This window comes from Phodopus roborovskii, unplaced genomic scaffold, assembly GCF_943737965.1.
Source record: "Phodopus roborovskii unplaced genomic scaffold, PHOROB, whole genome shotgun sequence".
NCBI lineage: Eukaryota > Metazoa > Chordata > Mammalia > Rodentia > Cricetidae > Phodopus > Phodopus roborovskii.
The window spans coordinates 41,603,394-41,620,019 of NW_026126433.1; the positions used below are offsets into that span (position 1 = coordinate 41,603,394).

The following is a 16,626-nucleotide window of genomic DNA, read 5'->3' on the forward strand; positions in this document are numbered from 1 at the left end:
GTTTCACTTAAACTCCACAATTCCTTGAAGTTAATGCTATTATTACTAGACCTGCTTTATAGATAAAGAAACCGATATATTATAGGGGTTAAGTAAATGGAGTTGGGATTTGATCCTAGGCTTATGTGAGACCAGATAGATGTCACATGAACAAGAGTCTATGCTTCTCCTTTATCAGCTGTGGTCCAACTAACATATGTTCTCCCATACAGGCCTTTCACAAACGTGGACCAGCATTGCCTTATCTGCACATGTGCAGTGTTTCAAAAGCACCTTCATAGTCCTTAGAGCACTTGAGATTCTTACCTCATGGTGTCTATCTAAGAATCTATAAATGCTGTAGAATTCTAACTAATTCACTTCTATAATCTCAATAATTTGTGCTGCTCTTTGCATCCCAGTGCTGAAGGAAATAAAGGAAGAGGAGATGAGGGGGAAGGAGGGAAAGAATGAGCGGGAAAAAGGAAGGAGAAAAATGAAAGGTGAAGATAACTATGTTCACAGAAAGATTCTGTATAAGACATCCCAAGTACACTGTGCTTCTCTGTAAGAACCTTAACCTTACCCAACTGTAAAATCAATCCTAGCAACAACCCCAATAACTTTCCATTTAAGGGATACTCCACGAGCACTCATAAAATCACTCTGGATGCTTCTTGCCTGTGATGATTTGAATGAAAATAGGCTCTTTGGGCTCCCATATTTGAATACTTGAGCCCCAGGTGGTAGAATTGTTTGGGAAGGATTAGAGGTGTCATGAACTTATCCACTGAAACTCCAAACCCCAATAACCTTTCTTCTATAGGTTGTCTTGGTCATGGTGTCTTATCACAGCAATAAAAAGTAATTAGAACCCCATCCATCTTGTGTGCTCTCCCCTCTCTTTCCTATCAAACTATGCCAATGCTACTAACAACTTTTTTCCTTGTTTGAGAACCATGCAGAAATGATGTATCAGAGACAAAACTGAAACTCAAAGAAGGAAAACTAAAGCAGAGCCTTATGCCACAAGTTAAACAACAGAAAGCCACCAGGAAATTGAAGAACAGAAAGTGCCTGGGAATACATACCCTTTACCTTAGAGACTGCCCACAGACCAGTAGGCATATTTTTTTCTGTTTTAGGTTTTCTGGACAAGCATCAAAGCTTTAAGTTTCCAGATCACCAGCTGTGTTTTACACAATGTGAACTTATTGAGCAACATTCGAATGGCTGTCTGGATCATGCCCATTGTCTGTCTTCATCAGACATCTAAACCGTGGGCCAGTTAAGGAGGGGCTGCTGCAAGAACATGAGTAGGATTGGATGGCAATGGGCAACAGTCAATTAGCAAGCAAAACAAAGCAAAAGTAAAACCTCACAAGTGATTTTCACATGATTCTGCAGTTGAAAGGGCATTAGCCCAAAGTAGTGGTCAGCAGGCCCCTTTGGCAGCCCCTATTCCACTCAGCCCTTGCTAAGCCTCATTTTTCCTACTTGAATTGCTCACCCAAGTTGGGTGAGAGCTGCCCAGATTCCTAGAAACCCACTGGGGGAACAGCCCTACCAAACAGTCATTTGATTTCTTTTGTCTGGGAGTTAAGTTGATATGACAGTCAAACACTTAGCTTTGTTAAATGGAGGTTGGGGGGAATAATGTGTGACTATGTTAGGGAGGAGGTGGGTATGAGAAGATGTTAACCAATTTTACCACTTCATATTCTGCCACCCTCCACGTTTTCTGTTGAGGAACCCTGCACTCTGACCATTTGACCTATAGACCAGCCCAGGCCCAGAAAATGGTTAAAGACAGAAGTACTCCAAGCTACTGTGGTGAGCACAGCCCTCAGCCGCATTAAAGTTGCCATGAGGTAAGCAACCTCCTCAGCTACATGTTCCTGCCACCTCAATGTCCTGCCTCATCACAGGTTTGGCACAGAGAGTCAAGTGGCTGTGAACTGAAACCTCTGGTGCCTTTGAAGCTCAGCATAAAAAATCCACTCAGAATGGTGTCAGAAAGATAGTGGCCTGTCAAATAGGGGAGCCTCTAAGACCTTCAGCCCTTCACTGAACACCTAACTGTGAGAGCAGCAACAAAGTCTGGGGCTCAGCACCAGTAGCTGATGTTTCGTCCGGAAACCAGCTGCCAGGTCCCCACAGCTCGAGTCTTTATCTCAGCTTTTCCACAAAAGAGTGGGCATGCTTGGCGTACCAGCTGATTCCTTTATATAAGCAATAGAATCATACAGAGTGGGAAAATATTGAAGGAGTTTTTCTCCTTGCCTTGAACTCTTACTTCTCTGTGATTCTTTGAGCCTTCCACTGTTTTCTCCTCTTTCCAGAACATTCCTTTCTTCCTGTGTGAGTTTCTTCAAAAACTCAAACCAACAACAACAAAAAGGGAACGTAGTGATCAAAGCCAAACTAAGAATCTGGTAACTCCTTTGGATTATGTGTCCCCGGGGTAGACATTTGAAAGAAAATGTAGACTGAGATAATATTGAAAGGAGACACTAATGGATTGGAAAGTTTAAACTACTATTTTATATGCAAATACACATTTTTATATATTGTTACATATGTAGTTAGTCCCTGGGCTGGATGTGGGCCAAGCAGGAAAGTAATAAATTCTGAGAGAGCCAAGGGACTCCTGGTACACAGCCCTTGCTGTAAAGGCCACCGCCGGGTCGTGCTGTCCCTTGGTTGGCCCTGGGTGCTCTGAGACTGGCAGAAGTACCCTCTGATAGAGTCTGTGTGTCCCCCAGGTGCTCAGCTGTGACATACAGAGAACAGGTCCCCCACCCCACTTGGTGGCCTCTCCAGGCACTCTCCCTCCTGTCCCTGCTTTGCCACAGGGCTCAATTACCAGAGTTTATATTAGGAATCAGATATGGTTCTGGAAAGGGAAACTAGTGAGAGAGACTATATGGGGTGGGGGTGGAATGATGGACTTTGGGGAAAAGCCATGTACTTCCTCTCTTCTAGTCAAATAGGCCCCTTAAGGGTTCCGGATTATCTGTGGTGACATTTTCTGTCTAGTGCTGCAGCATGTGGCGGCTACTACCACCAACAGCTCTGCTACTCATAGGTAAGTGGGGCTCAGTTTATCTGAAGGTAAAGCTCATGATGGTCTGTGTTCAGCAGAGACCTCTCCCCCTTTCAGGGTAGGCATGGAATCCCCACCATGGGCCCAGACTTAACTCCTAAGACAGATTGTTAGAGATATGCAACACCCAGGCTCTGATCTGTGCTTCACCAGGGGCCGGCTGTGAGTCCACCCCTCTGGGTTTCCATTTCCCTGAGCGCAAATTGAAGAGCAAGAACCAGGTGGTTCCCTAGATTTGTGCCTTCCGATCTGACAACCCAGGTTTCCCTTTTCGTGTCTTCTCTTACTAGGTAGGGTTTAGGTGTAACATGTCTGTGGCTTGATTTAGGGAAATGCAATCTTTATTTTTAACCTGACAGTTTGAATGAGGAACAGGATGAAGGGAACAGTATCAAAAAATGAGGATTTGAGTTTCCTGCAGAACAGGTCCAGGGTGTTGGAGGAGAGAAGGAACCAGCTGGAGCAAAGGGTGGGGAGGGAGTCACCCTGCTCAACATCTGATGCATGCATTTTTGTTTTTCTTGCAGTTTCCTCTGGCATCCGAGCTGGTGAGTTTGCTTCAGGGTCTTAGATTGATTGAGTGAGGCACACACAAAAGCCACAGAAAGTTGGGAAAGGAGCACTGTATGGTGTCTGGCGTGTCTGGGGGCTGGGAGCAATTCCCTAACACAGTTGGGATAAGCCTTACGCATCTCTAGCCAGTTTTTCCCCAGCTACAGAAAGGATCAAAACTGGGGCCAAGAGCTTCCCTGCCTAGATGCCATAAGAATGAATCATAGACAGCCTAAGAACACTATGGGTTTGTTCACTCTTCCTGTGTTACTCTGGGTGTACTGGTGAATAACACTCATCTGTATCTCCTCATCAGGTCTACAAAAGGCTGTGTTGACCCTACACCCTGAATGGGTCAGGGTGCTCCAGGAAGACAGTGTGACCCTCAGGTGCCAGGGTACCTACTCACCTGGGGACAATTCTACCAAGTGGTACCATAATGGAACCCTCACTTCACAACAGGACCCCAGCTACTTCATTGGATCTGTCAAGGTTAAGGACAGTGGAGAGTATAAGTGCCAGACAGCCCTCTCCATGCCCAGTGACCCGGTGAACCTAGAAGTTCATGTAGGTGAGTTGGAGTGAAAGAAGGGCCCTGAATTACTTGGGGGAAAGCCATATGGTTTGTGTTAATATGGAAGTGAGGTGATATGTGTCCTGCCAGATGGGAACAGAACTGTAGTGCTAGCTGTAAAGTAAGCCCTAAGCAAAGCATGAAAGCCTGTCTTGTGGAGCATACAGGACGGTGGCATTGAACGATTCCAGGAATTGCCATTTTCACAGAATACCATGCAACATGGATACGTGTTCTGAGGGGCATGTCCCATAACAGCTATTAGTTAGACTGATGAATTTGATCTTAGGATCAGTTTCCTTCTTATGCTCACATTGTACACTCAGTCCTCAATTGCTGGTCTTTCATAGTCTGTTACACATCACTTCATGCCTCTCTGTACTATCTTCCCATCAGTGCCATGCTAGAACTCTCATGTTAACACACGCTTGAACCCTTCCAGTGCTGCCACATCTAGCATGGCTCCAGGGACAGACCTGACTAGAGAGGAAAGGGAATAAAGAAAACATGAACACACATGGACACACAAAAACTGGGACCCAATGCACTGGGCTCTCTGATAGAGAAACCACAGCACCCAGGAAACTTATTTATTATATACGGTTGAGCAGGGAATGGGATTGTTGCATGCAGCCGAATGAGGAATCTGGGTTATTACATACAGACAAACAAGCAGCCAGGGTTCTTGCTATATACAGATGATCAAGGGGGCAGGTTTAGAGTCAGTATCTCTATAGCTGTCTTCAGCCCATAAACATCCAGGGGAAGAGGGCTATGGTGGACATTTTCTGCATACATCCATTCTCAGACCATCCTTCTAAGTCTTACCCTTAGAGAAGGCTTTGCCATTTTCCCATGGGTCTGGGGCTCTGGAGTCCTCATATGGCTATGTGGAGGTGTCTACACACTCGTCCTCTACATGTATCATGGGATGGACATGTCTGGGTCAATTAGCAACATTCTGGTACCACAAGTGTGTAAGAGAACTCCAGCATAGATCTTTCTCAGTATCCTCGAAATCACGTCAAATACTGTAAGCCTTGCTCTATTTCATGGCTGTCCCATTTGTGCAATATGAGTTGGTGGGAAGGCCTGGAGGGGAGTGAAGGTGGTGAGACTGAAGTGTTTCTACAGAAGGATCCCATTGAATTGGGTCTATTAAATAGCTGGTTCTTGCAGTTCCTTTGCTCGAGGAATGGGCTCTGGGCATCTAGTTAATAAGACCTGCATGAGGCTGCAACTGTGAGCATTAAACTCACCGGGAAAACCCAGATTCTCCTTTAGGACCGGTTTCACTTAGGTAGTTTTTATTTATTTATTTATTTTTATTTTAAGCTCATGGGCTCTATAGTCTCTTTCTCTTAGCCCATTATAGAACTTACCACACTGCAATATAATGAATACTTCAGAGTATATGTGTTCCTAAGTTCTAGACTGTAGGTTCTGTAAGGTTAGGAGACATACACCTTAGTCATCTGAAAATCCCCAGTGTAAAATGTATCTCACATGTTTGTTGAATACACACACACACACACACACACACACACCTTCTTATTAGTTATGTTCTCAGCAAGATAGACAGAACAAGAATATTCCACCAGCCATTATAGTGAAATTTACCTGTGACTCCAGCTTTTGGGGGACAGAGCAGAGGGAGCAAGTGGGGAGAGACCATCCTTGGCTGTATTAAGTAAGCTCAAAGCAACATTGACTACATAAGACCCTGTCTCAAAAAACAATAGACACACTATTTTAATAAAAGAATGTTACCCTAAACACCAAACTGTATCCATATCAATCACAATCTTCTTATGCTAATTATAATACATTCCTCAGTTTAAAAAAAAGCTAAATAGACACAGGGTATTTTGATAACCAATATAGCTTGTTTGTTTATAGTTTTGTTAGTTTGTGGCATTTCTTTCTATTTATTTTTAATAGTAAGTATCATGTAGGTCAGAGTTGCTTAGAGCTCACTATGTAGTCTAATTGAGCCCTAAACCCCTGTTTTTCTTGCCTCTGCTTCTTGTATACTGTCTTTGCCTATAAAGATCTACCTTATTAAATATTAGAAATTGCCCTCTAGGCCAGGCAGTGGTGGTGCACGCCTTTAATCCCAGTGCTTAGGAGGCAGAGGCAGGTGGATCTCTGTAAGCTCCAGGTCAGCCTGGTCTATAGAGTGAGTGCCAGTATAGGCTCCAAAGATACACAGAGAAACCTGTCTCAAGAAAGGAAGAAAGAAAGGGAGGAAGAAAGAAAGACAGAAAGAAAGAAAGAAAGAAAGAAAGAAAGAAAGAAAGAAAGAGAAAAAGGAAAGAAATTGCCTTCGGTTTGGCAAGTCTTCCTGGTAAAGAATCTCCACCAAAACATTCTACCAATTTTGTTTAGTACTAGACAGTAAAATTTAAAAAGCCCCCTGATATTTTTCTTTGTTCTTAATATAAACATCATTAGGATTGTATTTCAAAAATCAATAAGCAATAAAATACTTTAATGCCCTCTGGCCCTACTCCCCCAGGGAAAACTGTTAATCCTAAAAAACACATCAATCTTTTTCTGTGCTCCTGGCATTAGCCCATTAATATCTGCACGTGCTATGGATATTTATCCGACTGTAATTTTTATTTCCCCAGGTCCCCTCCTATCTTGTTGTCACATTCTCTCTGTGGAGTCTGATTACCTGAGGTGACTGTGAGGACAGGCATCCTGGTGGTCCTCACATGCTCAGTCCTCACATGAAAGCCATGCTCAGTCATGGTCTACTTGAGGCCCCATGGCCTGTCAGAAACCGGAGATGACTGTGACAGCCCACATTCACCTCTCCCTCCCTCCTGATCATCTTCTTCCATTCCTCCCTTCCTTCCCCCACTGCCCTCCTTCTGACTTTTACACTGAGGGCTCCCACACCACTTTTGTAACCCCTTCCATGGACACTGGTCTCCTAAATACACATCTATGGAAAGAGTCTTTCAATATCTGTAAACCTGACCATTCTTTTAAAGTGGAGAAAGCAGTATGTATCCAGGAACTCACTTTGAAGACCAGGCTGGCCTCAAACTCACAGAGATCTTCCTGCCTCACCTCCTGAGTGCTGGGATTAAAGGTGTGCACCACCGCTGCCGGGCCAGAAAGCTATTTTTAAATGTACTTTCCACACTTTGGTTTAGAAAAAACAGTGAATCTTTATTACCTGCCAGACCAAATGTAAGCCCAGCGTATAGGAATCCTGCAGATATCCTCAACTTTGCTTCTCAACTCCCTTATTCTTGGTTCTTCATACTAATCGTGTGTGTGTGTGTGTGTGTGTGTGTGTGTGTGTGTGTGTGTGTGTGTGTGCCTTTTCTCCCTTAGTCAAAAGGTCCTGGTGTGACATGAGGCACAGTGCAGGGCAATCCTCAGTCTGGCTTCTATTGCATTGGGGATCCAGCTATTCAGAGCTTCGCCTTCAGAAGAGATTTGTGCTCAGAATTCGGCCCCGCCTCTAAGACCCCCTGTCTTTCAGGCTGGCTGTTGCTTCAGACCTCTCAGCGGCCTGAGTTCCGGGAGGGGGACCCCATTCGGCTGAAATGCCACAGCTGGAGAAACAGACCTGTATATAAGGTCACCTATTTACACAACGGCAAAGGCAAGAAGTATTTCCATAAGAACTCTGAACTCTACATTCCAAACGCTACACAAAATCACAGTGGTACTTACTTCTGCCGAGGGATCATTGGACGAAACAACAAGTCTTCAGAGACCTTGAGAATCATTGTAGGAGGTAAGAGCGAGCTCTTCAGAGCCTGTTACAATGCGCTATGTTTTTTATTATTATTATTAATTATTATTGTTGTTGTTGGGTTTTTATTTATTTATATTATTTATAATATAAATTTTATTTTCAAATGTATTTTATTTATGACCAATATTATGTATTATCTTTTATTATTACTGTTATGTAATGTGAGTTATGTGTGCATGTCTGTGTGCACACGCTACAGTGAGCTTGTGGAGGTCAGAAGACAACTTTTAGGAGGCAGTTCTCTCCTTCCACCACATGAGTCCTGGGGATTGATGATCAGGACTGGCAGCAAGAACCTTTGCTGGCCTTCTCCGGTTTTTGTTTAATCTTAATCTGGCAGGGATAAGGAGGACCTAGTGTACTCTCAAAGGGTGCCTTAGTTGCTTTTATACTGCTGAGAGGACACACCACGACCAAGGACACTTACAAAGGGAGCATTTAATTGGAGGCTGGCTTACAGTTTCAGAGGAGAGTCCATGACTATCATGGTGGGGAGCGTGGCTGCAGGCGGGCATGGAACTAGAATAGTAACTGAGAGCTCATATCCTCTCCACAAGCTGTCTTTCACATAGTAGGCTGAGAACATGAAATACTCAGCCTGGTGAAGCCCACCCCCAGAGATACACCTCCTCCAACAACATACCTACTAATCCTTCCCAAAACAGTTCCCAAAACAGAGCCACAACTGGGCTCATTCAAATGTGTGCCTTTGGGGAGCATTTTCCTTCAAACCACCACAAAAGGTGGCAGAGAAGACCAAGTGATGAGACAAACAAGTCAAATGTAAGCAACTGGAGAATCTAAGTAAAAGACATGTGAGGGGAGTTCTTTATGCTATCAAGGTAAATGTGTTCACAGTTAAGGGGCTCGAGAGATGACTCAGCAGTTAAGAGCACTGGCTCCTCTTGCAGAGGAGCTGGGTTCAATTCCAAGCACCCACATGGTGTCTCACAACCGTCCATAACTCCAGTTCTGTGGGATCTGGTGCCTCTTCTCACCTGCCAGGGCACTGCATATACTCATACACACACATACATAAGAAATTTAATAAATATTTTTAAAAGTTAAAATTAAAACTGGCCTAGGCGTGGTGGCATGTGCCTTTAATCCCAAGAAGTGGATCTCTATGAGTGGGAGGCCAGCCTGGTCTACATAAGTGAATTTCAGGCCAGCCACGGCCACGTAGTAAAAGACCCTGTTTCAAACAAACAAATAAATGCAGCTGGGCTGGAGAGCTAGCTTAGTTCATCTTAAAGTGCTTGCCTCACAAACACCAAAGCCCTAGAGCCACAAAGCAATGTCAGGTTTGGTTAGCAATAATCCTGACAGTAATCCCGACACTAGGAGACAAGGGACCCTGGGGCATTCCCTTTACCCAAGCAGTAAACTCCAGCCCAATGGACTGTGATAAAGGTCGTGACCAAAAACAACTTGGAGGAGGAAAGGGTTTATTTATTTCAACTTATACTTGTAGGTCATAGTCCATCATTGAGGGAAACCATAGCAGAAACCATGGAGGAATACTGCTCACTCCCTTGCTCCCTAGCTCATACTCAGCTTGTTTTCCTATATAGTTTACCTCCCTAGTGTCCGTATAGGCCTACCTGCCTAGGAATGATGTTGCCCACAGTGGGCTGGCCTTCCCACATGAATCATTAGTCAGACATTACTCAACTGAGGTTCCCTTCTTCCCTAGTGACCCTGGGTTGTGTCATATTGATAATAAACACTAACCAAAACATCATCTAAAGGAAGTGAACAGAATTTCTTTCTTTGTTCCTTCCTTTCTTTTTTCTTTCTCTCCTTCCTTCCTTTCTTCCTTCCTTCTTTATTTTTCAATATGGAGTTTCTCTTTGTAGTCCTGACTGCCTTAAAACTAGCTCAGGCTAGCCTTGAACTCAGAGATCTGTCTGCCTCTGCCTCCCAAGTGCTGGGACTAAAGGCACATACCACCACTGCCCATCTGTGAACAACATTTCTGAGGATAACAGCCAAGATTGTCCTCTGATCTCTATATGGATGCACACATACACACACACACACACACACACACACACACACACACACACATACACACACACACACACACACACACTCGCTTATACCCATGCATTCACACAAGTGCACACACAGGCATACAAATGCATGAGCATACAAACACACATCACATCCTAAAATTTTTAATTGAAAAATAATTGAACCCAGGGCTAGAGAGATTGCACAGTGGTTAAGAGCACTGGCTGCTCTTCCAGAGGACCTGGGTTTGACTCCCAGCATCCACATGGTGGCTCACAATTGTAACTCTAGTTCCAAGGGATCCAATACTCTTCTCTGGCCTTTTTTGTGTACCAGGCATGAACCTGGTGCCCATACACATAAAATTAAAATTAAAAATACTTAAATAAGGAAAATATTGAGCTGGACTTGGTGGTGCACATCTTTAATAGCAGGACTCAGGAAGCAGAGGCAGGTGGATATCTCTGAGTGTGAGGACAGTCTGGTTTACACATCGAGTTCTAGATCAGCCAAGGTTACATAGTGAGGTGTTGTTTCTAAAAATTAACCAAAAAGAAAGGAGAAAGAGAAACAAAAAATAAACTAAAATGCACACATTATTCCACTTTCTAGATGACAGTAATGTGACAGCTTCACAACTGTCATGTGATTCCTGTAGACATGTGATTCCTGCAGACGTCCCCTGCTGAGTCACCACCTGACGAGCTGAAGCAGTGACTTAGCATTTTGGTCTGCTGATCTCACTTAGGGGGCACTAAAATGGAAATGCAGTGAAAGGGAGTGAAGAACTTGCCCATGCTCTCCCATGTATCCCTCCTACCTGATCCTCGGCAGGTGTCAGGAACACTGGTGGTGTTGACCTCATTGTTTATTCCAAATCTCTGCCTTAATGAGAGTCGTCTTTCTCATCTCTCTATTTCTCCCACCAGATCCGATATCTCCGTCCACCTTTCTACCGTGGCATCAAATCACTTTCTGCCTGCTGATAGGACTCTTGTTTACAATAGACACAGTGCTGTATTTCTCTGTGCAGAGGGGTCTTCAAAGGTCAACGGCAGTCTATGAGGAACCCAAGTTGTACTGGAGCAAGGAACCTGAGGACAAGTGAGTCCTTATCTCATGGGGTGGTAAGAGGTGGACTTGCAACCTCATCATCTACATTAGGCACCATGCCTTGAGCAGCAAGGGGTAATACTCACTTTTCTTTTTGTCTCCAAAGGACCATCTCAGAGGAAAAGCAAAGCTTCAGATCTTCAAGGGCCAACAGTGAAAAGCCAGTGGATACATAGCTGCCCTCTGGACAAGTGATGCCTCAGAGTTTGATGCTTTCCCTGTCCCAAACATTCCCTCATTGCAAAAGAGCAGCCTGGGCTCTGGATGGTGGCCCTTTCAGTGCTTAACAATTGTTCCTAAATAAACCTCTGTAGAAAAGTGAATGACTGCATCTGTCCCTTCAGGCCTGGTTGCCTTCAGGGAACCCCCCAGACTTCTTCCAGATTGTGGGGAGTCCTGGGAACCCAAGCAGTGCATCTGAATTGATGGAGTAGACAGCTAAGAGCCAGGGGAAGGGAGACCCCCATCAGCCAGAGCCAGCTGATGATTTATGGGGGGAGGAAGAAGTCCTTTTCTTCCCTCTTGCAGGCTCTGTAAATTCCCCTTGTTCCCGTAAATAACCTACCACCTGTTCTCATGCAAGTAACCCAAATTAAACTCAGTGGGAAACAAACAAGACATGGAAGAAAGTTGGAAAGGGACTTGTTCAGAAAAAGAGGGGCTTCGGTGGAGTGAGAAGGGGTGAAAGAAGGCAGTGGAGGGTGAGAACTGCCATCATAACCCAGGCATCCCCCAGCAAGACAGCAATGACCGTGCACTGGTAAAGAGCATGGAGATGAACTACTCTGGAGACAGTTTCAGGGAATAGCATCTGCTTTGTTGCATGGGAACAACCATTTGCATAATGGAAACCTGAGATTGGTTAGTACAGTACCTCGGATTGCATGGTGAGTGCTCATACCACCAGGGTCTCTATTAGGAAGAATCACATTAAAGGCGACATGAAGAGTCCAAACAATCCAGCTACCAGCTACCCACATTACTTCAGAATTCAATGTTCTGACTTCTGGGGCAGGGTATGCCATGCTTCTTATTTAAAAGTGCAGTATGCCAAGTAGCCTGGCCACCAGGTCATGCCTGCTTTTTCTTCTACAGAGAATTACCAAAATATATTGTAAATATTTATGAAACTGTCAAAATATTTAGATGTATTTGTTTTTATGTGCATGAGTATTTTGCCTTTGTGTATGTATGCATACCACCTATGTGCCTGGTGTTTTCAGAGGTCAGAAAAGGGAGTCATATTCTCTTGAATGGAGTTACAGAGAGTTGTCGGCGACCATGTGGGTGCTGGGCACTGACCCCAGTGTCTCTGCAGGAAGTGTTCTCCAGCTCCATGTCAAATATATATATGAGCAGAGGAGGGAGCTGGAGAGATAACTCATCAGTTAAGAGCATTTGCTGTTCTTGTAGAGGCCCTGGATTTGATTCCCAGAACATACAGGCTGATTCACAACCCTCTGTAACTCCAGTTCTAAGGGATCCCACACCCTCTTCTGACTTCCACTGACAACAGACACCAAACACAAATGTGGTGTGCATATGTATGCAGGCAAAACACTCATATACACAAAATAAAACTAAGAAAGAAAGGGAGGGAGGGAGGGAGAGAGAGAGAGAGAGAGAGACAGAGAGAGAGAGAGAGAGGCGCCTAGGGCACCAGGGAGACATCGTTATCTGAGCCAGAGATAAGGTTATCTGCCTAGACCAGAAGCCACAACTAAGTGAAGTAATAAGTTGTAATGTGATATCAGCTTGAGTTGTCCTGAGGAGTCTCCACTGGAATTGGGGTGGTCTCAGAGCATGTCATATTGAAATGTCTTCATTCGTGGGCCCAGGGTATCAGTCAGTTCTGGGCCACTGTGGGGGGGGGGGGCAGGGGTGGGATTAAAAAGAAACAGCAAATAACCCATGTTGTGTTGAGTGAGCAAATACACCACAAGTTCCCACAAAGGAATGGCCATAAGATGAAGACAGTTCTGTTGACCAAAGCCGTCTTAGTAAAAATCAGAAATGGCACTGTGACTATAAAAACCCAGCCTTTCTGTTTCTATGACCCTTCCCAAAACACATCTGATTTTAGTCATATGCTCTCCCAATTGTGCCTACGCATACGATGGTAAATAGGAGAGTCTCCCTAAAAGGTTGCCAAAGATACCCCAAACCAATTCAGGTTGGGTCAATTCTTCTGCTCTTCATACCCAGCTGCATTGGGCATGCACTTGAACAATGGAAACTATAAATTTGATTGTTGCCAAGGGTAGGGAAATGAGTGATTTTTCAGAGACGAAATATGTATAGCCCAGTGCAGGTTGTGGGTGGGAGGGTTCTGAGGTTTCTCCTAGCATTGTCTGGGGAAGGACATGCATGCCATAGTCATCCCGATGGGGGAACTAATCTGCCTATTGCATTATAGCAAGAATGTGTATATGTAAACCAAGAAGACCAAGGTAGTAAAATGTGTCCTGTGCTTGCCTTCCTCACCTACAATGGGCCAGCAGTGAATGTAGGTGCTGCAAAGATTTCATGAACAGCTCAGTGTCATCCTGTGTCCAGAAGTTTTGGTTCTAGTGAGCCAAACAGACAGGCAGGTACTAGGAAAGTGGAGGAAGCCTGCAGAGAAGGTTCGTTCTGGAAGAAGGCACGAAAGGCGAAGTTTGCCAGGCAAGAAAGAAAGAAGTTGGAAGTCCAGGGCAAAGTATTAAAAGCCAAGCTGAGTTTAGGAGATGCGGTTCTTTTGGGTCTAAAAGAGGCAGTGAGGGAGGAGTGGGGCGGGGGGGAATTCTGAGACCACTCGCTTGCTGTCTGAGCTTAAAGAGATGGCGTAGGATGGTGCCAGGTATTGAAGCGGGTGATGCTGATCGTTGCTCGGGTACAGAGTTAACCAAATTCTGGGGCAGCTACAGGAGCCGAGAATTAAAGAACTGAGAAAGGGAACTCCTCGAGGTCCTAGCAGATGAAGTTGAGATTAAAGAGCAAGTAAGGAGTGGCAAGCGGCAGCCAGGGAGGGATTCGGGAGCAAGGAAATAGGAAGGAAAGCTAGGCACAGTTTCCTCAGGATAGATAAGGTAGTCGTCCTCGTATGATCAACACTGAACGTCCAAACTCCCAGAACAACAGCTTTCTGATGTAATTAGAGCAGCCTTAACCGCGAAAACAAGAAACGGCTCCAAAACACGCAGGCCGAGGAGTTTTTAAGCACAGCGTTAAGTATGTCAGCTAGCTGCTTTAAGTTGCTCGACCGACAGATTCCAAGTCTGTGAAGTTTACAAAATAGTCCTTCGCGTCCCTGGGTGGGCTCGAACCACCAACCTTTCGGTTAACAGCCGAACGCGCTAACCGATTGCGCCACAGAGACAGACAGCATGTTTTGCTGCCGTCAAGGCAGTTCACTAAAGGATATATTGGTCGTCTATATGTGCCAGAAGTTGCGGTTGAAATTGAGAACAAAACTGGCGGCATCCTGCAGTGAATCCTGCAAGTAAGGAAGGGCATCAGCACCCACTTCAAAAAGAAAAGGTCCGGGTTCTACCCACTGAGACCGAGAATAGGGGAGCTCAAGAGGATGAACGAACCAAGAGCCTTTGGGAAATCCAAAATGGATGCTCTCTGAGTTTGGGAATTCAGTTGGTTTTGCTTAGAAACGTTGCTGATCTAGATAATTTACGCATGCAACTGTGCGTGTGTAAGGACTGATTCATTAACTCATTATTTTTCACATAACCACTACGTTTCCAGGCATGCCTGGCAAAAAGTACTAAGGGATATTACAACAAAATAAACCACACCAAGGGTTTTGAAGTCTACTGGCACGTGAGTCACCCAGGCAAAACGGAAAACTGAAAAATTTTTGTAAGTCGACGACGCTGACACATCTGCAAAAGAATATCAAAGAGCACATTCCCATTGTTCTACTGCCTTCAGCTTAAGGGTCCCATCAGGGCTAGGGTCCAATGAGCGGTTTTTCTGTGTTGCCCAGGTCTCAGGAGTTCCCTGGAGCTCCCACACACTAGTACCTCCCTGTGTCTGTGTCTGTAGCATCTTCTGTTAATACTGAGATTCAGTTTAAGTGCAGGTCAATATTTGCAAAGATTTCATACAAACAGAGATACCTATGTGCAGAAATCACACACGCATATATTTTATATTTTGCGACATATATACCACAAAACATGTGTGATATAGACATACATATATATGTATATTTATGTGTGTATATGTATATACATACATGCATACATATGGCTACGGACCTTTCCATTGAAATTGTTTTTGTACTTTGTGGAGGATTGGATGAGAATGGCACCCATAGGCTCATATATTTGAATGCTTGATTCCAATTGGTGGAACTGTTTGGGAAGAATTAAGATATGTGGCCTTGTTGGAGGAGGTGTGTCACTAGGGGGAGAGTTTTGAGATTCCAAAAGGCCGTTCCTAGCTAGCTTTCTCTGGGTTTTGTTTGTGAATCCGAATATAAGCTCTCAGCTATTACTCCAGCGCCAAATGCCAAGGAAATATATCAGCAAACACAGTAAACCCTAAGACTTAACTACATTGCACTGTTTCATTTGGTCTTGACCTAATTTTGGGTGTTATTCTAATAAATGGTTTTCATATAGTAGAGATAACAAATACTAAGTCTTCATACAATATTTTATTTTTGGTTGTGAGCCTAGCCTTTAACGGCTGAGCCATCTCTCCAGCCCCTTCATACAATATTTTAAAAACCAAAAGTTGAAGGAGTAAATCTCAGAAAGAAGAGCCATATAAGGGACAGTCAATTCTGAAAAACAAAGCAAAACAAAACCTCCTCTTAAATCCTTGCTTTCCCGCTGAACTGGTAGTTCCTGCATGATGAGAGTGGGGTGCCTTTATATTTTCATTTTATATTTTTATATTTTTATTCTCTATTTTTCTGCAAGGAGTATATGTATTACAGGAAAACTGCAAGTGTGTGTGTGGTGTGTGTGTGTGTGTTTCAAAATGAGCATATACTCTATGCTGGGTCCTATTACACATATAATCATTTATACTCAAAAAAAAAAACATTCAAAATAGATATAATTGACATTTGTGTGCACACGGGGTGGGGGAGACAGAGAAAGAGCTCTACCAGAAGAGATAGGGGAAAATTCACTGGAAATAATATAAATGTAAAAAAAAAAAGAAACTTGTTAGCGAAATTATGGTGTCATTATGTAGCTTAACACAACCAAGTAATTAAAATAAATGCTAAAACCGAGGCTTTAACAGATTGAACAGTCTGAGGTCAGAGAGCTGAAACTGGAAATCTGCTTGACTATACAAATTCTTATAAGCGACTGTGCTTCGCAGGATTTTAATACTGCAAAGGGTCTCAGAGATCGTGGATCTAATGTATGGATGCAGAAAGCAAAATCTTACCAAAGCAACCAAATTATTTCCCCCAAAGCAGCTTCTCCATAGTAATTTAAAGCAACCAGCATTAAAACAAAAGGCAAGCCTCCAATCTTCACTGAAACCAAG

The 16,626-nt window shown here is 44.0% G+C and overlaps 1 protein-coding gene and 1 non-coding gene across 2 annotated transcripts; one reads left to right on the plus strand and one right to left on the minus strand.

Annotated features, from left to right (window-relative positions):
- Window positions 1-3,931: 3,931 nt before the first annotated feature.
- On the plus strand, window positions 3,932-11,444 carry LOC127223278 (low affinity immunoglobulin gamma Fc region receptor III-A; the record flags this gene model as incomplete). Its single annotated transcript, XM_051185758.1, has 4 exons — window positions 3,932-4,208; window positions 7,714-7,971; window positions 10,938-11,112; window positions 11,228-11,444. Coding segments are annotated over 4 exons (780 nt in total), but the record flags the coding sequence as incomplete, so codon positions are not given.
- A 2,961-nt stretch (window positions 11,445-14,405) lies between these two features.
- On the minus strand, window positions 14,406-14,479 carry Trnan-guu (transfer RNA asparagine (anticodon GUU)). Its single transcript has one exon. It is a non-coding gene; the product is annotated as a tRNA-Asn (tRNA).
- Between the last annotated feature and the right edge of the window lie 2,147 nt (window positions 14,480-16,626).